Source organism: Phoca vitulina, unplaced genomic scaffold, assembly GCF_004348235.1.
Source record: "Phoca vitulina isolate PV1807 unplaced genomic scaffold, GSC_HSeal_1.0 scaffold2, whole genome shotgun sequence".
Classification (NCBI taxonomy): Eukaryota; Metazoa; Chordata; class Mammalia; order Carnivora; family Phocidae; genus Phoca; species Phoca vitulina.
Genome location: NW_022589705.1, coordinates 99,476,656 through 99,501,459, shown reverse-complemented (window position 1 = coordinate 99,501,459; position 24,804 = coordinate 99,476,656). Strand labels below are relative to the sequence as shown.

General features: G+C 57.4%; 1 protein-coding gene across 1 annotated transcript in view; it reads right to left on the bottom strand.

The window, feature by feature from the left end:
- TTC34 (tetratricopeptide repeat domain 34) overlaps positions 1–18,121 on the bottom strand; it is a 20,781-nt gene extending 2,660 nt beyond the window's left edge. Inside the window, exons 1-8 of the mRNA XM_032395230.1 lie at positions 18,051–18,121; positions 16,426–17,249; positions 8,138–8,996; positions 6,489–6,714; positions 5,045–5,249; positions 3,675–3,841; positions 2,458–2,728; positions 1,424–1,638 (exon numbers count right to left, since the gene is read on the bottom strand). Coding sequence (XP_032251121.1) covers positions 1,424–1,638; positions 2,458–2,728; positions 3,675–3,841; positions 5,045–5,249; positions 6,489–6,714; positions 8,138–8,996; positions 16,426–17,218 — 2,736 coding nt within the window. The 5' untranslated portion in view covers positions 17,219–17,249; positions 18,051–18,121. The remainder of the gene's footprint in view (positions 1–1,423; positions 1,639–2,457; positions 2,729–3,674; positions 3,842–5,044; positions 5,250–6,488; positions 6,715–8,137; positions 8,997–16,425; positions 17,250–18,050) is intronic.
- Positions 18,122–24,804: the final 6,683 nt, after the last annotated feature.

The window sequence follows — 24,804 nt, the reverse complement described above, 5'->3', positions numbered from 1 at the left end:
GCTCGGAGACCCTCGCCAGGCACCTCTCCTTCTGTCTCGGAGACCCCTGCCCGGCCCCCCTCCTCCTGCTCGGAGACCCTCGCCAGGCACCTCTCCTTCTGTCTCGGAGACCCCAGCCCGGCCCCCCTCCTCCTGCTCGGAGACCCTCGCCAGGCACCTCTCCTTCTGTCTCGGAGACCCCAGCCCGGCACCTCTCCTCCTGTCTCGGAGACCCTCGCCCGGCACCTCTCCTCCTGTCTCAGAGACCCCCGCCCGGCACCCTCATAAAGGCTCAGAGACTCCACCCAGCTCCGTCCTATGAACCAGAGCAGTCTCGGTGCTGAGACCCCAGCCAGACCACTCCTGGGGGCTCTGCTCTGAGCTCCAGGTCCTGATGACCCATTCCCCTTGGGGCAGTTGTCACCCTGCATTACCCAGGGCTCTCTCTGCTCTTCCCGCCCCTAAGGCCTGTGCAACCACCTGCTCTGTTAAACCCCCTGGTTGAAACACCAGTGTGGTTTCTGTTCTTCCCGGGTCCCCAAAGAACCCCCTAGAGTCCTGGGCACACGCGAGTGTGAGGAGGTAAGGTACTTGCCCCAGGCCACTCGCGGTTTGATTCTGAGTCACTCCCACTCCAAGGCTTGTGCTCGGGGCCTCCTCTTCCTGCTGGTCCCTCCCCTCCCCTCCGCACAGGTGAAATGCAGCCACTTCGGGGGATTCCTCTCTGCGCTGTCCCCCACCTTCCCTCTCCTCCCCGCCTGCTGGGGCTCCTGCCTCCAGCTGGTGGATGGCGCAGCCCCTTCCGTCTGTCAGACTGGGCCCAGAAACCTCTCCCCCCATCCCGCCCCCTCCTCCATCCACAGCAGCTGCACTGACGTTCTGCCCGTTTCTGGCCCTCGCCTTGGCCTGTGTGTCCCATCATGGCTTCGCCTCCAGTGCCACCTCGTTTCACTACTGGCCTGTTTTAGGGTCTTCTCAATACCAGCACACTCAGGAGGGCACCCGCACCCTGTGTCCCCTGAGATGGGAGGCCCACAGGGTGGGGCGGCGGCTCCACCGTCCCACCGAATAGACAGTGGAACGAAAATCAGCCAGCCAGACGCAGTGGCCCTAGCCCAACGTCCCCCTCAGCCCGCTGCCTTCCTGCCAGGCTCTCACCCGACCAGGGGCTGGGCGTGGGCTTCCTGCAAGGGCCAGGTGCTCCTGGCTGGCTCAGCCGGCTCCGAGGAGGGGTCTGCGCTCTCTCCCAGGCCCTGTCCCTTGTGGCCTAGATGCTTCATGCAGAGAAGCCGGGAGGTTGCTGGGGTTTAAGATGGCCAGACCGGCTTGTCTCCCCCCTGGCCCCCAGCTGAAACCGGGGAGCAGGGAGGGCACAGCAGCCCTGAGCACGGCGGGGTCCAGGGTGCTGGGGAGGCGCTGGGGGCGGGGGCTCCGCGGAGCACACCTGGCTGAGGCTCTGCCGCTCCGAGGCCTCCAGGCGCTGCAGCAGGAAGCCGAGTTCCTGGGCCTCCGTCTCGGCCAGGCACTGCAGGTCCCGCACAGCAGCGGGTACGTCTCCCTTCTTGAGCCGGAGCAGGCCTCGCCGGGCGCGGGCCGCCTCTGACCGTGCGGTGGGCTGCAGGGCTTTTTGCAGGCAGGCGCCAGCTTCCTCATAGCTGCCTGTCAGTGATCCAGGAAGGACAGTCAGGGGGGTGCTGGGGCAGGGGGCGAGAGAGGTGGGACGCTGGCCACCGCCGCGCTGGGAAGCTGGCCAGAGCCTCTCTTGCTCAGTGTTGGTTCAGGGAGGGGCCAGCTGGTGGAGGGGCTCAGCCCCGGGGGCAGGGGGACACAGTGACACCACGCCAGCCCCAGCTTGCCTGTTGAGCCCGTCATGGGGGGTCACTAGGGTGCAAGACCTCCAGGTTGAGCAGCAGGTCTCTGAGCATGCTCACTGTGGTCACCACAAGGGGGCTCTCCTGAGCACCTGCGGGAATATATACTGGGCGGCAGGGCAGTGTAGGCCTGGCTGGGGGCCTCCACAGGCTTGGAGGTGACAGTGACAGGTCAGGGAAATGCAGGCTGCACAGAGCTCTCTCCTTTCACATTAGGACTGTAATATTCTTGGGATTTGGGCACATGGGGGCTTGATGCAAGCCCACCTACAATACGGCCTGGTGTTCCACATGTACTCTGTAAACATCTGTTGAATAAATGCATGAGCTAATGAGAAGCCCCAATCATCTGGGTCCCTTTATGAAACTCCAAATTGCTCCTTTGTTTCTCCTCCCTGAAGGCAAAACCACACAGGTGAATGAGAGCTCAAGACACTTGCACCCCAGGCCCCACACAGGGACCAGGTCACAAGGATCAGGATTTAGGGTGGAAAGACCCCAGGAGGCACTGAATCCAGGGTCTCTCTCTCCCATTTTACAGAATAGAATCAAGGGTGAGAGGGGCTGGGACAGACACCCACGTTCCCCAAACCCGGGCCGGGCATACCCATTGCAGTGAGTGCGTCTGCCAGCAGGATGTGTCCGCTTGGCTGCCCGGCATCGATTTTGATCAGCGCTTCCCCCACAGCTAGGAGGCCCCGGGCGTCCTCGTCGCTGAGGGGGGTCCCAGTGTCCAGCGGCTGGCTCAGGAGGGCCCGGCAGTGGGACCAGAGGCCCTGGGTGATGAGGGCCTGAGCCTCCGGCTTCAGAGAGCGAATCTCAGGGACCACTGTCCTGGGGTCGAGCTTCAGAGCCAAGAGGATGTCATCCACAGCTTCCTGCAGGGGGGAGGAGGGCAGGGCGGGCGGCAGAATCGCTCCCGCTGGGCATATGCCTGGGTGTTGGGGATACCAGAAGGGGCAGACGGCCCAGCTCCTGCCCTCCGCAGCCGGAGGGCCCCTCTGCTGAGCGACAGGAAGCTGAGCATGGTGAGCCAGTGAACGGAGCTGTGGGAAGGGAGGGATGGCCGGACCGAGGAGGGCTCACACTGAGAGCCCACGGCAGGCTGGAGCAGAAATCAGGCTGCCAGCGCCCACGGGCAGGGGGGTGTCAGACATCCTGAGGGGCAGACGCCAGCCCCACCTGTAGGGGCTCCCACCTCAGTGGCATCTGGCATCATTTCTCCTTGCTTCCTAGCACTCCAGCCCTTAGTTAAGAAGCCTGGCAGGCAGGTCAGCTCTGGGCTGCAGAGCCTCAGGGCAGACACTCAGTTTCAGCCACTCACCTGAGACCTTGCTCTCGGCTGAGAAGTGCCCCTGTCCAGGGCTGTGCAGCTGTGGCCGCCTATGGGCAGGTCTTCTCTGGGAAAAGCACCCGCCTGGGGCCCGACAGTGCGGGTACCCTCCCACCCCTGTCCCTGCAAGCTGACCGCTTGAATCCACGGGCTCTGTGCAGACAGCTCAGGGTGTGGTACCCAAGAAGGCAGCTGAGGTCTTGTTATTTTAAGCGGGGGGAGGGGGGTGTCTAGTAGCCCCCAGGGTTTGCACAGTCCATGCTGAGGCTGGGAGGCAGCGGGCCTCTTCCCATGGAAGGTGTGATGATGATGTGAGTCCTGAGCAGGAAGGGTTTTAATGGGCGTCTCACACTCAGGACGGCCTGGCCCTGCTCCCTCTGGGCTTGGGCTGAGAAGGAAGACCGTGCTGGTTCTTCCTAGGTGCCCCTCCCCTAAGGCACTGTTCCCTTAACCCCACGTGCCCATCGGGCGGGGAGGGTGGGGCCCGGTACCTTCTGCTGGCCCAGGGCCAGGTGCAGAAGCGCCCGACCGCACAGCGCCTGCACGTTCTTCGGCTCAGCCCGCAGCACTGAGTTGAAGTCAAACATGGCCGTCTTCTTCTGGCCCAGGAGCCCGTAACAGCGGGCTCGGATGAGCAGGGACTCAACTGCCTGACTCCCTGGAGGAAGGGGGGGTGTGGCATTGGGACATGACCGCTGCTGGGCCTTGGTGGGTACAACGTGTCTGCCCTCATCCAGCATTTGCTGGTACCCAACAGTGGGGTGGGGCAGGGGGGGCACCAGCTTCGAGGCCACCTTGGGGAGCTCACAGACCACTGGGCACCAAGACACGGTCTTGGAGGGCCGATGGGGTTGATCTGGGGGCACTGGCTGTGGGAAACAGGGAGCCCAACTGTGAGGATGGCATCTAGGCTGGTGGAGAGTCAGACAGGGGTCCCGAGAGGAGGGGCCACTGCATCTGCATCTGAGGTGAGGCCAGGTGAGGGGCCAGGAGGTGGACGGGTCCTTGGGGCTGGACATGGAATAGTCAAAGGTGGGAAGGTGCCAGGTGGGCAGGGAGGAGCCCCTCCCCAAGGACAGCACCCTCAGTGAGTCTGTCCCGTGACGGACAGAACGACGCACGCTCTGGATCGTGTCCCCTTCCTCACTAATGTGTGCAGGGCATGAGCTCTGCTGCCCCAGGCACCGGCCCTGCGCTGTCCATGAACTAGCTCACGTGATCCTCACTCCCACCCCTCGCCAGTGTCTCTGCACCCACTTTGAGAAGAGGTAAGTGAGGAGATGTTTAGTAAGTGCAGAGCCAGGAGTCCACCTGGTGTTCTCATCTGAAGTCCACGCTTTGAATCTCCATGCACCCCAGGAAATCGGGGTGCATCCTTGGGAAAGTCCCTTCCCTCCAGATTGGGTGCCCTATGACCCTGTGCTAAGAAGGCCCAACTGCAAGACGCTCTGTCACCCAGGATGGTGCTGGGTGGGTTGGCTGGGCAAATGGGGACACCAGCTACACTCATACAGAGACACCCCACTATTTCCAGGAAGGGCCTCTCCCCGTTGGAGAGGGGCCAAGCTGGGAGAATGGCCTCAATCAAGGGTGGCCCTCCTACGCACAGGGCCCAGGGTGCCAGGAGGATCCCGGCTCAGGTCCCAGCTAGTCTGGCCCCTCTCCCACGCTTTAGCGTGCTCACCTGGACAGCTAGGGCCTCAGGGCAAGGCGTGCTCCGCGAGGGGCCCCAGCGCACGCACACACCCGTGAACCAAGAGCGGGCTTGGATCCGCCCGGTCTCTGACCCCCGCATTGCTCCTCTTGCCCCTAGGTACCTGGCACAGGGTGGGAACCCCGGGGGCGGGCGGGCAGCAGCTACCTGCAGCGAAGATGGCCAGAGAGAGGTAGGCGATGGCCTCCCTGGTGCGGGCTGTGCCCTCGGCCCCGCTGGGCCGCGCCCGCAGGATGGCCAGGGCCCGAGCGTGGCAGTGGCCCCGCAGCATCTGCCGGTCCTCGTGGCGGACGACGTCCAGGGTGGGCTGGAGGCACGCCGTGTCCCCGGACTGGACCACCTTCTTCACCAGCTGCAGGGGCAAGGCAGCCACCGGGTTCCTCCCTGTGCCTGACGCCCAGACCCCTCCACCCTCAGACCCCCTTGCGGGGGCGAGGCGCGCGGGGCGTGGCCCGAGAGCCGGAGCGTCTGGGGCGGGGCCCGGGGCGGGGCGTATAGGGGTGTGGCCCGCGGGGATTGGCTCAGGGGCAGGGACTGCGCGCCCCGGCGCTAAGCCCCGGGAAGGCGGAGGGCCCGAGGTGTGAGCCTGCGCGGGGCTGCTCCTCTGGGCTGCACGGCGGGGGGTGGGGTGGGGGGTCCCAGTGTCCCCGAGCCGGAGGACCTCCTCCGTGGCATGGAGGTGGAGATCTCGCTTCACCGGCCCACACACTGCAGGTCCAAATGAGAAGCGCGGGGAAAGGGGGTTTTCAAATCATACGGTGACCGAGGGCACCGGGCGAGGAGCAAATGCGCTGGGACCAGTGCCCGCTCTGGGTGGAGCGAGACTCCGGGTGGACATAACCTTGGCTCTCTGAGCGGCTCCGTCCCACAGAGACCCGATGCTGCCCCTGCTGGCCGCTCGCTGAAGACACAGGTCCCAGAGCAGAAGGATCGGCCGGTTCCTGGGCATCCTTCCCTCTCCCGCCTGTGTGGCCCAGGGCAGGGGAACCAGGAACCCAAATCCGGCCAGAGCAGAAGAAGCTGACAGGCCCCAAAGCCCGACATCTTCCCCCTGGAACATAACCTTCCGACCCCGGTTCCAACGCGAAGCCCTCTTAACACCCGAGGGAGGCGAAGTTCTGCTTTTCCTGGGAGCAGGGTGGTCTTGGAGAGAGGTGAGGTGAGCAGGAACTGAGGACCTGGAGGCCTCTCTGCCATTCCCCTCCCTAGGCAGGGTCACCTCCAAGCCTAGTTTACTTGGGAGGTTTGGGTCGGAGCTCAGTCTACACCTGACTTTTGGCCCTTTTCCTTCATAACACAACAAAAGCAAATATGAAGCATCTACTGCATGCTGGAGACCTGCTGGGCCCTGGGGTACTTGCTCCAGCTATTTCGGGACAACCCACAAGACCAGAGCACAGACGAAGAGACTGAGGGTCAGGGAGGTGAGGGGGCCTTGCTGGAGGGGGCAGAGCCCGGGGCTGAGACACGTTTTACCTGCTCCAAAGTCCAGGCTGAGGGGTGCAGAGTGAGGGGCCCAGAGGCCCGTGCCCTCCGCAGGGCTGTGGCCCATCTCCACCTGCCCTGCTGTGGCCCCCCGGGGCCTGCTCACCTGGTTTGCATCGTAGAAGAAGCCCCTCCGCAGCTGCAGCAGGGCCAGTCGCGCGAGCACAGGGGCCGCGTGGGGCCTCCGGGAGAGGGCCAGCAGCAGGGCCTTGTGGGCATCCTCCAGACGGCCCAGGCGGTATAGGGCATCAGCCCCCAGGAGGCTTGAAGCCTCATCTTCCCTGTCCAGCTCCACCAGGAGCGTGGCCAGCTGGTACACGCCATGGGCATCCCTGTGGAGAGAGTAGCTGGGGGAGAGCCAGCCAAGCCTCTGTCTACACCCCTTTCAGCTGCCCAGGAAGGTGGGCCACAGGCAAATTCTATCCCCGCACACCTGGTCCAGGCAGCTCCCTCCCCACCCAGCCACAGAGCCCCGGGTCCTACTGGAAGGACCCTCACACACGGGGTCTCCGGAAACCACTGCTGCCCTCTCTGACATACATCCCTCAGCGCTCACTCCCTGCCCCATCTTCCCACCACCCCGTGTGGCAAGCATTTTGCAGATGGAAGACAGCTTCCATCTGTGGGCAGACCACAAGCCAACCCTGCCTTAGTTTCCTTTTCTGTAGAAATGGGATAACAGTGTTGGCCTTGCAGGGCTCAGGGTGTGTTCAAGGCAGTTAGAGAACACACAGGCTTCACTTGGAATGCTCCTGGTGTGCTGGGAATGTGAATGAGCTCCCACTGGGAGAAGGGCTGGAGCCTCCAATTATGACAATTCCCAGAAACAAAAAGTATAAAGGGCCCCCAATCTTGCGCAATTCCTCCTCACCAGCACATCAAAGCAATTTGAACTGAGCAACCTGCAGGCAGAGAAAGTGTGTGTGTGTGTGTGTGTGTGTGTGTGTGTGTGTGTGCAGGGTGGGTGGTGGCAGCAGACCTGACATCAAACACGCCCCCCAGGAGGCCCCCAGCTCAGTGCTTTGAGGTTTGTTAAAACACCTCCCTGTCACCTCTCAGCAGCCAGAGAAGTGCAAATCAAAACAGCTGCAGGGTCATCCATTATGCTGACAGAAAAATTCCAAAACGAACATCAGGGCTGGGCGCGTGGCTAGACGGGCAGACGGGCAGCTCCGGAAGTCAAGGACCTCACAGTGGGCTGTGCTCTCTGACCCTGAAACCCCACCTCTGTGTCCATACTCAGGACAGAACATTGTGGAGGCGTTTAGCTATAACAAAGGGCAAGCTCTAGGAATGGTCAAGGAATGATGGCACGGTCACAGGGTGGGCTATAGATTGGGGTGCCCGAGAAGGAATCCAGAGGCAAAGGAAATGTCCGTGATCTACCGAGTAAAAAAAGGGGGCTATAACTTGCACATAGAGTTCACACTCAGTTTAGTTTCTACGCTCAGAGAGAAACAACTAGAAGGGAGTGCTATCGGTGGGGTGATGGGAAAGTTGTATTTTTTCATGCCCATTTTTGAGTTCTTAATTTTCTATGGTAGTTAGGCCCACAGAGCATCACACTGTTTGTGACTGGGAGTCCTAAGATCTGGGCTTCAGCACTAAAACTGCCATCCATGATTTAGGTAAATCCCCCAGGGCTTCCTGCCTCAGTTTACTCATCTGTAAAGAAGGAAGACACACACCCCTAGCTACCTCGCAGGAGACCAGAATGAAGCAGTAGCCCCAGGGGTACGCGGGGCTAGTTTTTACCCTTCCTGCGCCTCGGGGCTGTCCATCTCCACGGCCTTACTCCGGTGGCCCCGTGAGCCCGTGAGCCCCACGTCTGGCCTCCGCTGCAGCATCCTGCGGCCCTCCTCCCGCAGCACGGTCAGCAGGAGGCCCCTCTGGTTCCAGGGGACGTAGGCCTTGGCGACGAGCAGTGCCTCCTCCGGGTGCAGGCGGCACGCGGTGACATAGTCCAGCGCACCCAGGAACGCGCTACCCTCCAGCACCCTCAACAGCCCTCGGCCACACAGCGCACGCACGCAGCTGCCCAGGTGCGGCGGCGCGTGCTCCACCACCTCCTGGAAGTCCTCCCGGGCGCGCGGTGCATCGCCGGCGTGCAGCGCGCAGAAGCCGCGCAGCACCAACAGGGGCGCGCGGTCTCTGGTGTGGGCCCTGATGCGGTCGTCCGCACGGTCCTCGGGGCGCGCAGGCCGCAGCAAGCGCTCGCACAGCGCCCTGGCGCCCGCCGCGTCCCCCGCCAGCAGCAGGCACTCGGCCAAGCGAGTGCCCAGTGCCCGGCGCACCCCAGGCGGCGCAACGCGCAGCAGGACACGGAGCGCGCGGGTCACCGGGGCCAGCAGCTCCAGGCCCGAGTTTTCGCGGAGCTCAGCGCGGCTCCGCACGGCCTCCTGGAAGTGGGCGAAGCCCATGTCCGCTGCCTCCTGCGCCTGGGCCCGCACGCGCTCTCGGTCCCCCGCGGAGAGCACCGCCTCAAACTGCCTCCGCGCCCTCGAGGGGCTCTGTCGGAAGGCCTCATGCAGGTCCCGAAGCAGGTCCCGGGCGCCACTGTCCAGGAATAAGGCCGTGGCTGCGCGGGTGACCAGCAGAGTGGCCCGACGCTCACCTGGGGAGAGAAACAGAAGCACTGGTCCTGCCTGTCGGGCCACATCCTCAGGGTGCCGCCCGTAGCCCCCCACCGCCCAGCGCTTTGGACCCTCTGAAGCATCTCACGGCATCTCCCGAGAGTGTCCCAGTAGCCCAGGACATTGCATCACCACGATAGACCCTCAGCGACAGAGCAGAAATCAGGAGGGACAGCTGGGGTGGGCAGCCGCATGCATGCCTACCCAGCAGTGCTCTCTTCCCATGGGTTCAAAGTCAACCTCACCGATTGGCCAACAAGGACATTTAGTTACAAAACCTCTTTACTTTTTAATGATGGATTTGGGGATTGAGTTCCCTCTTCTGGGATTAGCGCCCCCAGGTTAAGTGCTGAGGTTCTGACCCTGTGACCTTGGGAGGGGCTGGTTGTTACTCCAGCATCTTTGCTTCTTGCTGTCTTGGGGCAATGTTGGGGCCCAGCGCTTCCCTCTGAAACAGGGACTGCAATCAGGTGCAGGAAAGAGCGAAGGGCACACCCAGTGCTGCTTACACTGTGGGGGACTTGGGCCATTTACTGGATCTCACTGTGCCTCAGTTTCCTTTTCTGCTTTATAATGGGGTTTAAAATGGTCTGCACTCGGGGCGCCTCGGTGGCGCAGTCGTTAAGCGTCTGCCTTTGGCTCAGGTCATGATCCCAGGGTCCTGGGATTGAGCCCCGCATCGGGCTCCCTGCTTGGTGGGAAGTCTGCTTCTCCCTCTCCCACTCCCCCTGCTTGTGTTCCTGCTCTCACTATCTCTCTCTCTCTGTCAAATAAATAAATAAATTCTTAAAAAAAAATAAAAAATAAAATGGTCTGCACTCACAGGGCCATGAGGATGAAATGGATTAATGCTTGTCTAGTGCTTGGAAGAGTAAAAGGGCCCCTGGGGGGCCTTTTACTCAGTGAGGTTCCCATCAGCAACAGCGTCATCCCGCCTCCTCATACCTCGTGTCCAAGTGTGCTCATGAGGATGGGGGCTTTCTGGTAACGAAACCAAGCCATCCTTTCCCAATAGGGCCCCAGGCAGGTGCACACCATGGAGAGCATCCCAGAAAACTCAGTGCTGGCAGGAGCTCAAGATCATGGGCACCCACCCTTGCACTGCAGGTTAGGAAAATACCTCTGGGGAGGGGAGCTCTGCAGAACCCCAGTGATTCTCAATCCTCGGTCTCAGAACGTCCACTCTAGTGCTTTTGGCATGGAGTCCTTCACAATTCTCAAAGAGCTTTCTCCCAACATTTACACCAATACAGGAGAGGGTAAAACACCTTCACTTCTGCATGGAAGCAAGCCTGCTGGGACCCTGCCCCTTTTCTGTTAGGGTAAGCATCACGCCACAGCCCAGAGTTATGTAAAAAGAAAAACATCTTGCATCCTGAGATCAACCAACCATCCAGCCAACCAGCCAGCCAACAAGGTCACCCTGTCTAGTCCTGGTGGCCAAAGAAAAAGAGACTTTGGGCCTTTCCAGTCAGTTACTAACTCCTGAACAAAACAATTCTACACCTGATTTTTGCGGTAGTTCATGGATCCTAGGGAGTTGTAGTAGGTGGAGAGCCCTTGGGGCCTGGGGGGATTTGTTACTTATTTGCCTACATGAAAATGTGTTCTCTGCTCTGCTTCTGACGTTCCAGTTACACACATTAGGCTTCTAGATATTGTCCCACAGGTCACCAAGGTTCTGCTCATTTTTCTGGTGTTCTTTATATTGGATAATTTCTATCTTCAACTTGACTGACTCTTCTGCTTTCTCCATTATGCTATGAATTTTTCAATTCTAGAACCTCCATTTCATTCTTTTTTTTTTTTAAATAGTTTCCTTTTATCTGTTCAGATTCCACATCTGTTCATTCATCATGACCATATTTTCCTTTAGTTCTTGAACACATCTATGATAGTTCCTTTAAAGTCCTTAGTCTGCTCATTTCAGCACCTGGATCATCTTGGGGTCAGTTTATATTGACTTCTTTGTCTCCTGACGGTGGCTCACATTTTAATTTCCTGTTTCTTTGCATGTCTAGTAATTTTTAAAAATTGTACACTAGGCATCTGGTTGGTGTTTTGTAGACACTCTGGATTTAGCCATGTTCCTCTGAAGAGGACTCAATTTTGTTTTAGTGGGCAGTTACATGGGATAGGATCGAACTCCATATTCTGTCTTATCTTTGCTAGGCACAGCTAAAATCTCCAGTTAGCTCTTGTAGTTCTTGCTGGCTCCAGCAGCTGCTCTTTCAGACCACCCAGTCTCTCCCACGTATGTGTAGTTTGGTGGTCCTCCAAGGATTTAAGTGGATTTAATACACAGATTTTGGGTCTAGTCCCCTCTGTGGCTCCCTCCTTTTCAGAATTTTCCTTCTAAACTTTCCAGCCACTTTTCTCAGCCTGAACTCTGTCCTACAACATCTCAAGCCAGTAAAACTGCAGCTTCCTGTTTTGCGTGGATAAAGCATGGATTGAGGAGTTTCCTCACGCAAAAAGCTGCAAGGCTGCAAATCTCACATTGTATAGCCCTCTTCTTTCAAGGGTCAACTTCCAGTTTCTGCCCACATTTGGTCACTGTTCAGTGCCTCCAAATAATTGCATTTTGTATTTTGTCCAAATTTTATCATTGCTATCTGTGGGACACGGGCTGGTCAAGCCAGTCCCCTATTATGGAAGCCAGACTCTTCTATTGGTAGACTTAAAAACTGACAATATGGGAGGATACAAAATACTATCTCATCGTTGTTTTAATTTTAATTTTCCTGATTACTAGTGAGGGCAATTTATTTAATTAGATTAATTTAATTAAAATTTTTTTTCCAACCTGGTGGGTGGAAAGTGGTATCTCATTGTTTTAATTTGCATTTGTATCATTACTATGATGTTGAACATTTTTCACGTTTCTTTGCCATCTGTGTTTTCTCTTATGGGAAATGCTTTTGCCAATTCTCATATTGGATTTTTTTTTCTTATTGATATGTTGGAATTCTTCAAATACTCTGGGTATTAATCTTTTGCTCATTGTATATTTTGCAAATATTTTCTCTCTGATGTGGATTTTCTTTTCATTTTCTATAGTTATGGGCAAAATGGAAGTTAACATTTTTAATTAAATCAAACATAACAAATTTCCCTTTACTGTTTCCAATTTTTGTATTTTTTTTTAAAGATTTTATTTATTTATTTGACAGAGAGAGAGAGAGATAGAGCACAAGCAGGGGGAGCAGCAGGCAGAGGCAGAAGAACATTCCCCGCTGAACAGGGAGCCCGATGTGGGACTTGATCCCAGGACCCTGGAATCATGACCTGAGCCGAAGGCAGATGTTTAACTGACGGAGCCACCCAGGTGTCCCTCCACTTTTTGTATCTTAAGAAGTCCAGCTATCCACAGAAATCTTAATGATATTCTCTTATATTTTCTTTTAGAAACTATAAAACTTAGCTATCACATAATCCACCTAGAATTTACTTTTTTTTTTTTTCCAGAATCAGCACATCCACTGAATAATGGTCTTCTTCTTTCTCTATAGATTTGTAATGCTCACTCTCACATATTAAGTTCTGGATACCTATGGGTCTGTTTCTGGCCTGTCTAATTTGTTTTATTGGTCTTTCTATCCATCACTTAAGTCAATAACTTTCTGTATTGGTTAGTATAGCTTTGTATTAACTGGTAGTGTAAATATTTATACCACCACCTTCTTCTCCGTCTTCTCTTTCTCCTCCCCCACCTCTCTCCCCACCTCCTGTTCATCTCTTTCCCCTTCCTCTTCTTCGTCTTGTCTATTATTGTTTTTTTGTTCTTCTTATTATAATATCAAATCTTTCTAACAATGGACATTGGATATCTATTTATATAGGTATTCGTTATTGTCTTTTAATAAAATTTTATAATTTTCTCCACAAAGTTGTATGGTTCTTTGAAATAAATTATTTTCTGTTGCTATGGTAAATGGTATAGTCTAAAATTATAAAGTTTCTATTTGTTGCTGGTGTCTATAAATATAAATGCTTCTGTATATCCTGTTAAATTCTGTTCCTATGTCTAATACATTTTTGTTGTTTCTGTTGGGTTTCTACATAGCTAATCATATTGTCTGGAATAACTTTGTTTCTTCCTTTCTAGTCTTACATTTATTTTCTTCTTATCTTATTGCATTGGCTAGGATCTCTAGTACAATAATAGATAATGGGAGAGTAGGCAGCTACTACATTCTTGATTTTAAATGGAAGGCTACTATCAACCACTAAGTTGATATTTTGGTAAGGTGTTGATAGATATTATTTTTTCAATTAAGTAAGTTTCCTTCTATTCTTTGTTTAAATTTGTGGGGTGTTAATATGTTATAAAATGCTTTTTCTGAATTCATTGCAATGAGCATATGCTCTTTTTTTCTTTCATTAATGAAGGTAGTGAATAATATTATTATGGAAACACAAAATTATAACTCCTATATTGAATTGAGTTTTGGCTAAAACAGGCATCAAAAACTGTTGCTCTGACTCAGCAGTTGTACTGGTTACTATCGCTGTACAACAAACTCCCCCAAAACTTAGTGGCTTAAAACAATGACTATTTCAACAGCCAGAAGAACCCATGGTTCTTCCTCAGTCTGGACTGAGTTGAGTTGAGCTGGACAGTTCTGTTGATCTTACCTGGGGTCCCTCATGTCTGCACCCATCTGTTGGCTTGGGCAGGAGAGTGTAAGGTGGCCTCACTCACAGGCCTGAGGCCTTGGTGTTGGCCATTGGTAGAGCCTCCCTCTGTGTGTGCCCTTGTGGTTCACTGATCTAGCTTCCTACATGGCACTGGGTGGGGGGGCTGTTGCAAGAGGATGAAGGTGGAACTTATTGGGCCCCTTGAGGCATGGCCTCCAGAATCACATGACATCATGTTCATTCCTCTATTTTCTATTGGTCCCAGCAAGACTTGAGGCCAAGCCAACTTCTGCCCCCTTGCTGTGAGGAGCTTTAACAACCATGGCCATGCTTTCTACCTACTGCAGTAATTCTTAATGAAAAACCTTGAATGGATGAGAGATGGTAGCCCTGGGCACTTTGGGAAGATTAACCACTCAGGGAACCTTGGTGCTTGGATGTTTACCCATAGGAGATTTGAGTTAAAACTATACTTATTCTTGTCTTCATATAGAGTATGTCTGCTTACTGAGAAGGGCAGAGCACTTTCCCAAATATACAGGGTTTGTTCAGTGTTTTCAAGGACCCTTATAAGTAACCTTGGGATTAGAATACATTTATTATAGGAAACTGTGTTTGTAAAAGGTCTGTTATAGGCCATTTATTTATTCATGTTGTAAGCCATGTTTGTGTGGATGGTGGCAATAAGGTGACTCCCTGTGACATAAGTGACTTAGGTCTAAGGAATGCAGTGATTCTTAGGGAAGGTGGTCCTGTCCACTGCAGAGCCAAGGCAGGACAGACAAGCTTCCTGGCAGTCTCCCCTGGGTTGGGGGGTGGGGTGGGCAGAGCTTATCTAACACACTTGCTTCCTGACGTTGTAGCCTTAGGAATTCTGGTCTTGATGGGGGTCTCTACTGGTCATTAAGGTGGAAGGTCCCTCCTCCCTGGGAGTTGCTGAGTGCCCCCAGCCTCAATACCCCTGCTCACAGGCCACTGCACGTTTATGCTTTGGGCACAGAGGGCACCCTACTTTCTCATAAGCTCGGGATTCTTTGTGATTCTGTCGAGTCTGTTTGTACCTTTTATAGTAGGAAGGCTTCACGGCATCTGGTTTAGCGTATTTCCAGAAACAAATTTGCCCACTCACTTTTCAGTTCTCTCTGTCTGATCCCTCCCTCCCCAACACACAAACACTGGGGTCACCAGTAAACCCCATGTGGCACAGAAAATAGACACCTTCTGTCCTCTCGTCATGGAAATGGCAGCGTGTGCCTCATCATCTTGCAAACACCTGCATCTTCTGGCTCTCATCAGCACCCTGCAGGCTCCTCATTTTCTTCCTTCTTGTCCTCCTGTCCCCTTTGCTGGGTCCTTCTTTGTGGGGGCAGTGTGGTGGGTCATTAGGAGCCTACCACGAACACTCCAGGTGCCCTTGGAGGGTTGCCCATGGAAGTTGCATTCATTCTCATTGAATGCATATCGAACCTTACAATGGTTTGCCCACCTTGTGTTCAATGAATGGCAGCTAGCATGGCCGTTCTGCATCTCTAAGTGTGTGGCTGACCCACTCCCTCCATATCTAAGCCCTTGACTCTGAATCTCTTCTTTGTGGGTTGGATTCTGAAATCCCTTCTTCAAACCAAGCCCCCTCTCACCTCAAGGCTCATGTGTTCAGCTGCCCAATGACATGGTCCACATGATTGACTCAAGGGACATCTTTTTGAGCACTTAGTGGGTGATGCCATTTTAAGGGTCTGATACACACCTTCACTGAAATCTCAGCAGCAAGTTCAGAAGTGGGTGTAGCCCCCATCCCCACGTGCACACGGGGAAGCGGCACAGAGAGGGTCACCGGGCCGGGAGGGATCTTGGAGTGTCTGTGGTAGGCTGGTGTGTGGCTTCGGGCTCTCCAGCCATCCAGCCACTGCCCACGCCCCCACCAGAAGGAAGACTATGTAAAGGGACCAGACAGGAGCAGTACCTCAAACCAGGTGTGTCCAAAGCCCCTGTTGCCCCCTTTTCCCTGTCTGCTCGTCCCCTGAGCTCTGCAATCCAGTGGCCAAACTCCTGAAATCATTCTTGACCCTCCTTCTTCCTCCACCTGTGCCTCTGCCATCTCTTGCTGGGACTGCTCCTCTGGCCTCCCGGCCTGGTCCTCCTCCTGGCCTCCCGGCCTCCCGGCCTCCTGGCCTCCCAGCAGCTTCTGTTATCACTCTGGCTCCCCTGGCACACTTTGCACACAGCAGACAGAAGAAACTATAGAAATGCAACCCAGGGCACCTCACTCCACAGTTCAAAACCCTCCCAGGGCTCCTCGCTGCTCTGGGGGTAAAATCCTAAGTCCTTTCAGGCCCAGCAGGGCTTAGCCAAATCTATTTCTTCCATGCCTCCCCTTCTCCCTCTGCTCCTGCCCCCCAACAGCCACTATGGTTCCATTCAGTGGCATGGACACCCCAAGTTCTTTCTCCCTTAAGGACCTGGCATGTCCTGTTTCTGCTGCTGGGAATCCTTTAGCCTTAATTCAAGTGACATCTCCTCCAAGAAGCCTACCCTGACCACCCAGTTAGGGCAGCACCTTGCAGGGTCCATTTTTCAAAGCACATATTTTGTTTGTTCCTTTTCTTGGGTGCTCTGTAAGGACAGGGCTTGCCCATCTTGTCACCGTGGTGTCCCCACCCCAGGAACAACCCCCCCACCCTACCATAACCAGAACATAAGCACGCCGTGAAGGCATGGTGGGAGCGACTTTCACCCTGGCCCTTAGGGGGACAAGATCCGCACTCTTACCTTGGGGTGGGCTGCCCGTCAGGTCAGACTCAAGGGCCCGGCTGCACGCCAACCGGCAGTCCTCATACCTGCCACTGCGGAGTAGGGCTTCTGGGGACAGGGCGTCACTCCACATGCCCCCAGGGTCCAGGGCTGCCAGGAGTCCCTGGCAGCCGGCCTCCTGCTGGCCGATGCTGTCTGCCTCCTGGTGCCCTGAGATATAATCCTGCAGGGTGCTGATCAGCACGGGGAGGTAGGGCTGCTGATGGGTTCGAACAAAGGCCACGGTCCGGTCTGCACTGGAGGCAAAGGCCTGCAGATAGTCTGCCACGCCATCATCCACCTGCACCCCGGACAGGACCCAGGCCAGGGCGCGGGTCAGCCGTAGCGCCAGGGCTTGCTGGGAGCCAGCAACCAGCAAAGTGCTGCAGCGCTGAACCACCTCCTGGTGGCGCCCCTGAGCCAGCAGGCTGGCCAGGGAGTGCAGGACCGCCGCAGGGTGGTCCGGGCAGAGGCTGGCCAGGAATGTGGAGGCCAGGGTCCCTGTCAGGGAGACAACCGCCATGCCGTCCCAGTGGATGGCGGGGATCTGGCTGTCACCGCGGCACCAGGCCTCTAGGGTGGCCACCACGGGTGCCCCTCGGGCCTCAGCCAGGGCAGCTCTGACGCTCCGCACGGCCGAGGGGGCATGGCAGCTGAAGGCAGCCAGGTAGAAGGCGGTGGCCAGGAGGGGCTCTCCCAGGGCCAGGCGCTGGTCTCCTTCCCGGCAGAGGCAGGCCACGAGCTCCCGCGCCGTCATTAAGGCTGTGCCCATGGTGGGCCCATGTCCAGTCCTTGGCGGGCACCTGGGGCAGAGGCGGCATGGTTAGTCCCCATCTCTCCCCACTGAGACCCCAGAGTCCGTGCAGAGCACCCTCCAGTGAAGAGTCGGGTGGGGCTGGGCGCATCTGCCAGGGTTCCCCAGGCCAGGCTCCTTTCCTCTGCAGAATGAGACCCTTACCCTGCTCGGCGACCCACATGAAGAGCCGGGTGGCCTGTGGGGTCAGGGACTCCAGGCCCTTGCTCTCCACCCCAACCCCAGCAGAGGACCCCACAGGAAGGTGGAACACCCCCACCCGCTCCCTGTCCAGGTCACACAGGCCACCTTCTCTGCTGAGTCTCCAGAGACCCGCCCAAACTCAGGGCCAGACCTCTGCCCACCTCCCACAGCCCGCCATTCTGGGTGGGAGTGGTGGGCTGCTGGGGTGGTGAGGGGCACTTGCCGGGCTCTGGGGTGGGGGTGGGGAGCCTCGTTGGCCCAGGCCAGGGGGTCAGTTCTGAGATTGGTTCTGGGGACCAGCCCCTGCCACCCCCTTCCCCCTTCCCAAATCTGATCTTAAGTACTAACTACAGTACTCAGGGACAGTCTCTCTCGGGTCCCAAAGTGCCTGCACACAAACCCCACCCAACACACGCCCTGTAACACAGACAGCCGCACACGCACCCTGAGACATAGAGCACACGCCTGTGCACCCACACACGCACACACACTCACGCCCGTGCGCTCACGCACGCACACACGCTCACACACACTCACGCCCGTGCGCTCACGCACGCACACACGCTCACACACACTCACGCCCGTGCGCTCACACACGCACACTCGCCTGTGCTCCGAGGCCGTGCGGGGCGCGCGCGGCTGGCGGTGGGGAGGGGCGGTGGGCGCGGCTCCGCCCAGGGGTCGGTTTCCCGGGAGAGCGTCAACACCCCGCCAGACCCCGCCCCGCCCCGCCCCGCCCCGGACCCAGTCCCCGCCCCAGATCTCGCCGCGTCCGGACCCCGCCCCTACCTCCCCCAGGCCCTTGCAGGGGAAGGGTCGGGGAAGAGGGCAGAGCTGCCCCCCGAGTTTGTGGGGGTCTCGGGGCCACTGGGGGCCGGGGCCAGCCCTCACCGCATCCTCACTGTCCTCACAGATGGGGAGGGAGCTCCGCGGAGGAGAGGCTCCCTGGGCCCTGCCATCCCAGAGCTCTTCACCGCCAGCCCCTCTTCCTGTAGGTTGCTTCCGGGGAAACTGGCTGCCCCAGGCCACCCCTCCGCCTGGGCTCCTGAGGGTCTCCCGTCCGCCCCCCCCCCCCCCCCAGCTGTGGGTGCCCCTCCGCACAGGCTCTTGCCAACAGCCTGCAGGTGGACGTTTCTGCACGTCCAGCGCCTTTCTGCTGACTAGCTCGTTCTGGCCCAGGAGACCTGTCTTGAGCAGAGGGCCTGCCCCTCCTTGGGACAAGGCCCAGAAGGTGGCTCCGAGGAGCTGGGACGTGAGACTGCTGGCTGGGGGTCACCTTCACTGTAGCTGAGGAAGGGGTGCAGCATCAGCTGAATATTTTGGGAACCCCCCATCTCCTGCCATCCCCACCTGAGCAGCAGCAGCAAGAAGCAAAGCCTGCTGGAGGCCTCAGCCGGCAGGGGCTTTGCACTTGGGTCTGAGATGCTGAGCCCTGCATGGGCAGCGAGCAGGAGTGGGGGGCGCTGGGGAAGGTCGATGAGCTGCATGTCCCTGGAGAGCTGGTCTTGCTTTGGGCGAGGGCCCCTCCCAATTCAAGTTGCCAAGGTGCCCAGATGCCAGGTAAACCCTGGTTCCTCTGCAGGGCTCAGGGAGACAGGTGGGGAGCCTGATGGCAGAGTGGGGGGCAACACGGGTGCCATGAGGCAGGGTGGGTGGGGGGCACTGGTGGGGGGGGCGCTGCATCTCTGACGTGCTTCTCAGGGTCCAGGTCTCCTGGGACGCGGGGTGTGGCCGGTTGGCCCATTAGGGAAGGCGCCACGGACAGAGGCAGAGTCTGGGATCCAGGTGTGCAGGGGGCGGGCAGCTGTGATGGCAGGGCCCGGGCTCCCTGACTTTCACAAGGGCACAACGCCCGAGCGATGAACGTGGCGGTGACAGTTTATGAAGAGATCTCCCATTGCTTTGATTACTTTCACTTAAATTACCCTAATTAGGCAAAAGCCATAATGGAGCAGGGCTGCCACATGGGGCTGTGGGAAGGGCCTGGGGCATGCAGGTGGGAGGGCTGCCTGACATTCAGCCTCACATTAGCCCTGATGGGCCCCCCGCCTCTCTGCCCTGCACTCAGCGCCCGCAGACCCGCAGCGCAGGCCAGATGAGCCCGCGGTCTCCGTGGGTCACCACCTGTGACCCCGGCCCCCACCTGAGCGCAGCACACGCTGAGACAGGTAACCCCGGGGCGCCTGCTTCATGCTGTGGGGCGCACGTTTTGGGATGCAGGCCCATGAGCAGGTATCATGGACAGTCGTTGTGACCTGAACTGAAAAGGAAGCTGACTTCCTGTGGAAAGGGTTTCTTGCCGTTTCCGACCCGCATCGGGTGGTGGTGATGCTGAACGTCAGAACTTGACAGGACAGGACAGGTGGTCTTTGAAGGGAGTCCATGGCTCATGCACAGCTTTAGGGGAGATGGGGTTTCACTGTGACGGATCGCACAACACTGCGTGTGAAGACCGGGCCCCCAGGGGCTGTTCGTCCTGCCGCAGAGGTGGGCCCGGTTAACCTGTCAGACCGGGTTTAGGGAGGGATGGGGGTGCCCCTGCGGGACTCCTTGCACTCCCTGAAACAGCCATGGAGGGGCGGCTCTAAGGGACGTGGGTACCCGCGTTGCGGCCCCAGCAGGAGCACAGAGTCCCTGCTCTAGATGCCATCGGTCACGCCCGACTCTGGGACAAAGACCCACCACCTGGAAAGGCGGCTTGGAGCCCATTACCAGAATTTTCTTGGGTTTGAGCGGAAGCATGGCAGAGAAGTTGGAAACAGAAAGAGTTTAGGGATGTGGACTGTTGGTTTTGGCCTTGGGATTGACCTTACAGTTTTGTGGCTTTCACCTTGTGGGAGGCGGGGTTGCCGGGGTGTTCCTGGGCCCTGTCTGTGGGTGGCATGGTCGTGAGGTCGCCTGCCTGGGGATGAGGTGCTCTGGGCCCGTCTGGAGCTCATGGTCTACTCTCTCAGCTCCGGCAAGCAACGACTTCACTGTATAAGGAAACTTCGCAAACCCTTAGCCCAGGATGCTTGCCTGGAGGCCCACAGGCCATGAGGCTGGGAGTCCAGTGGCCCCCCCCCCACCTTTATAAAAGCAGGTGTGCTTTACTCACCCTCGCCCATCCCCTGTCCTCCAGAGACCTGAGTGCTCCCCCAGGGCAGGTCCTAGCGCTGGACCCGGAAACCAGAAAGTGGGGATCAGGGCCTGTCCTACTTCTGTCCCACCCCTGGCTGCAGACCCTGCTGTGGCCCCGGAAGGCTGCTGCTTCCCAGCCCAGGGCAGGGTTCCCTGGTGGGGACCCTTGGCACAACCCTGGAGGCAAGCTGGCTAGGCCTTGCCCTCCTGGTGCACGAGGGTGGGGAAGCCAACACGGCCAGGCCTAAGCGTCCATTCAGTGATGGCACTGTCTCCCTGGGGGTTCCCTGGGGCCGCCTGACCCCTTACCCCTCCCCCCAGGTACCCAACTGGAAGGCAGACACATTCTGTCTCAGCCAACCCCAATTAGAAAGGGAAACTCCTTAGCAACAGCCCGTGACGACATCCAATGCCCCCAAAAGGTGACTGTGGGCTCTCTCCAGGGTGCTTCCTGGCTGGGCAGCCATCTGAGGCTCTGGTCACTTCTCTGGGCTCAGCAGCCACCCACCATCCCGTTACCCCAAGGTGCTGTCTTTAAAGCCTGTGAGCCCCCAGAGCCCCCTGGCTGCCGGGCTCGTGACACCCTCGGGACTCCGAGGAGCCCCTCCCTCACCCCGTGAGGCTTACCTTTGGCAGCAGTGGGCGGACACCGGCAGGGATCCGGGGACGATGGTGACTAGGGGCCTGGTTGTCACCAGGTGAAATTTCAGCCTCTTGTCCCTGTGGCCAAACAGGCAGGACTCAATGGGGTCACACCATCCTCTGGAGCCTGGAGCCTGTGGGGAGGCCCCCTCATCTCAGGGCCCTGCTGACCACCCACAGGTCTGGAACCCTCCTCGGCTTGGCAGGCAGGGGCCACACCTGTCACAGGGCTGCCTCCTCCTATTGGATCTCCTGATCAATAATGCAACGGGGGAGGAGTGTCGCTACCATTCCCCTCACCCATCTGCCCACCTGTCGCTCTGGGCTGCTTTAATCTCATTACAGACGTGGTGGCTTGCCCAGGGCCACCTCTGCATTAGGGGTATATTGTGGCTGAAGCTGGTTTAGGGAGGAGCACGTTTGAGATACGCCAGTGGAAATGGTTCTTCATCAGGTGTTTTTATCAGGGAGGCTTCCAGGGCTCCCCTAAACTAACAGCTTCTGCTGCCGTGGGACCTGCCCCCACCCTCTCCTGCCTGTCCCTCAGCCCAGCCGTCCTGGCCCCCTTGCTGTACCCAACCCCACCCATTCCTCCATAAGCCTGCTCCTGCCCCAGGGCCTTTGCACAGTTGACCCTTCTTCCCCTATGCTTCCTCCCCCACTTCCTTCAGGTTTGGGCTCACTAGTCCCTCCTTAGAGAGACCTTCCCTGACCCCCCTCATTTCTCCCCATTTCTCTGCTGCCTCACCTGCTTCACTACCTGGCATCATGCACCTGTCTGTTGTTGGCTTTTTTCTTTGGGATGTTGGCTTCAGGAGAGCAGGGTTGGGCTGCCATTGCCCAGCAGGCACCTGACAGGTGGGGGAGGAAGGAGGAGGGGAGGGAGGAGGGAAAGAAGGAAAGAAGGAGAGATGGAGGAAGGAGAAGTTCGGGGTTTCTTTCCCCAAAGCCACCCAACTTTCTCCTTTGCCCTTCCCTTCCTCTGAAACTTTGGAGCCAATGGGGAGGAGCGCGGAGATGAATGGGCCGAGCCTGCTGGCTGGTTTGTGTACAGAGCCTATATTGGTTTGAACAAACGAAGTTTATCAACCAGGCATGGAATCATTAATCACGCAGAAAAATAACACAGTGAAATGACTTTTTGAAATGTCGTTGGTATAATTATCATCCTGCCCATTACACTAAATGCCGCCATTTGTATCTGTGATGTTTAAGTATGCAAACAGTAATTAACGGAGTAATGAACTGGGGCCCCAGAGCCTCCCCTCCCCGAGCTAATTTGCATGTTAATTATCATTAGTGACCAGGGAACAAGTTATAAACAGCCTAATTAGCAGCCGGATCATTTTTACAAGAAATCGCGTGCACTTTGACATGCGAGCCAGTGTTAGATTAATGAAGTCAGGCGGAGCTGCCCCTCCTGGGACAGGGGTGCCCGCCACGCAGCGGCCTCTGTGGCCTGGGTGACGTCCGCTAGCAAGGTGCTATTGGGGGTTGCCGCATGGCTGGAGGCCGTGCCACACGATGGGTGGGGTATCCAGAGAGCCGTCCCCCCATAAGGCTGAAGACTCAGGCTGCCCGACGCCGTCCAGGGTGAGAGCCTTCTCCTCCCGCTCGGATGGTGGTCTCGGGATGGACGGGAGGAGCCGAGAGTCTGGCCTGGCTGGGCGAGACCCGGGGAGGGTGTGGGGGATTGCTGTTAGAGAAATATCATCCCAACACTGTTAACACGGTAAGGAAACATTTATTCCGGACTCTTAGGGCAGGGGAGAGAGATCCACACAGGTCTGAACGCAGCCCGGACAAGGGGGGCTGATAGCAAGGAACAGGGCTGGGGTCGTTCAGGGGTCGGATGATGAACAAGAGCAGACACCAGGGGCAGGGGGTTCTTGCTTGTGCTCCAGCACCGTGCAGGCTGAGGGCAGGGCCCAGGGACGAGGCCAGTGCAGAAGAAGGCCCCGGGAGCCCGGCTGAAGGCCGGTCAAGGAATCTGTCACCGCCACGTGCAAAACATCCGTGTTTGCACCTGCCTCGCTCTAGGATCCACTGTGTTTGCACCTGCCCCGCCCTAGGACCCATTGTATCTGCACCTGCCCTGCTCTCGGACCCACAGCTCCTCGGCCAAATGTCGGGCCTTGCTGCTCACAAGAGGGGACATTCGTCCAGCACCTGTCATGTGCCCGGCTCTATGCCGGCTTCTCCTACCTTACACCTCCCCACTCCTGCAGAACGGCCCCGTGAGGGGCTGACCATGCTGTCTGCTGAGTCCTGGGTCCTCTCTCGACTGCACTGGGCTCCAGGTGGTTTCTGTCCTGGGGCTTTGGTATCTGCCTCTCCCACCTCCCGAAGTGCCTTCCCTCTAGGTGCCGGCGTGGCTGGCAAGTGACACTCAGCTCTCTGTCCGGAGTCTCCCCTTCAGAGGGGCTCCCTGGCCACACCATCCAAAACCCACCTGGTCATGCATTTTCCTGTCTGTCTCCCCTTCTGGAATGTCAGCTCACTGGGGCAAGGACACATCCCCTTGACCACCATCTTCCCGGGCCTGGGAGAAGCCGGGCGCACAGCAGGACTTAGCAAGCCCCGGGGAGCAGGGTGAAGTCTGGTCGTGTGCTAGTCCAGAACAGGGAGTGACCCCAAGAGTAAGTGTTCACACTCCCGGCCAGCCTGGCTCTGTCCCACGTGCTCAACACCGATGAGAGGGAACCAGTGGGCGAGGCTGTGTGCCAATAAAACTTTATTTATGGCCGCCGACAGTTACATCTCATTATTTCTAGGTGTCACAAAATTCTAGTCTTCTTTTGATATTTTCCAACCATCACGAGCTGAAGAAACCGTCATTAGCTCATGGGTCACAAGACCAGCTGGAACCAGAGTCAGCCCGTCTTTCAGGTTTTCTTTTCCATATGAATTTTAGAATCTGATTGGTTCCAATAAAAAGCTGCACGATATATTTTAGGGCACTTATTGATTAATTTAGGGAGGCTCACCATTTTCAGCTAGATCCTACACATTTCTGGCTCCCACTGGGGAGGACACCAAGCAGGTGTGCTGTTCAGGTATCCTGTAAGACACGGGTCCCACCTGGAGAACCCTCCCTTTGCTCCTCTCCAAACCCCGAGCTGTCCCTGTCATCCTACCCATAGCTCTTGGAGGCCCACCTGGGTCCCAGGCCCCACCTCCGCACAGCCTCCTCCTCTCTGCCCTGCTGGGCAGATCGCCCTCCTCCGCGAGGGCCACTGCAGGTCCCCATGGGCCCCAGAGACAAGCTCTGTGCCTGCTTCTCCCGCCCTCCCTAGCACCCAGCCCCGGAGGCGTGGGCTCAGCAGGGCTGAGGAGAAGCACCTGGTCTTGGGCAGGGTGGGTGGGTGTGGGCTCCCGGGTCTCGCAGGCCAGGGAGGGTATAGCCGTGGGAATAACCGTGGCTCAGAGCCTCAGGGCCCGCAGGGGATACGAGGCCCCTGCTGGGGGTTTCCAGGCCAGCCCCAGCCTCCCAGCCCAGGGCCAGGCTCCAGCTCTGAGGTCTCCAGAACTAGGGAGGACAGGTGATGGGCTAGGGGCTGGCGCGGGCTGGTGTGCAGAAAGCTGTTGCCCCCCCCCAG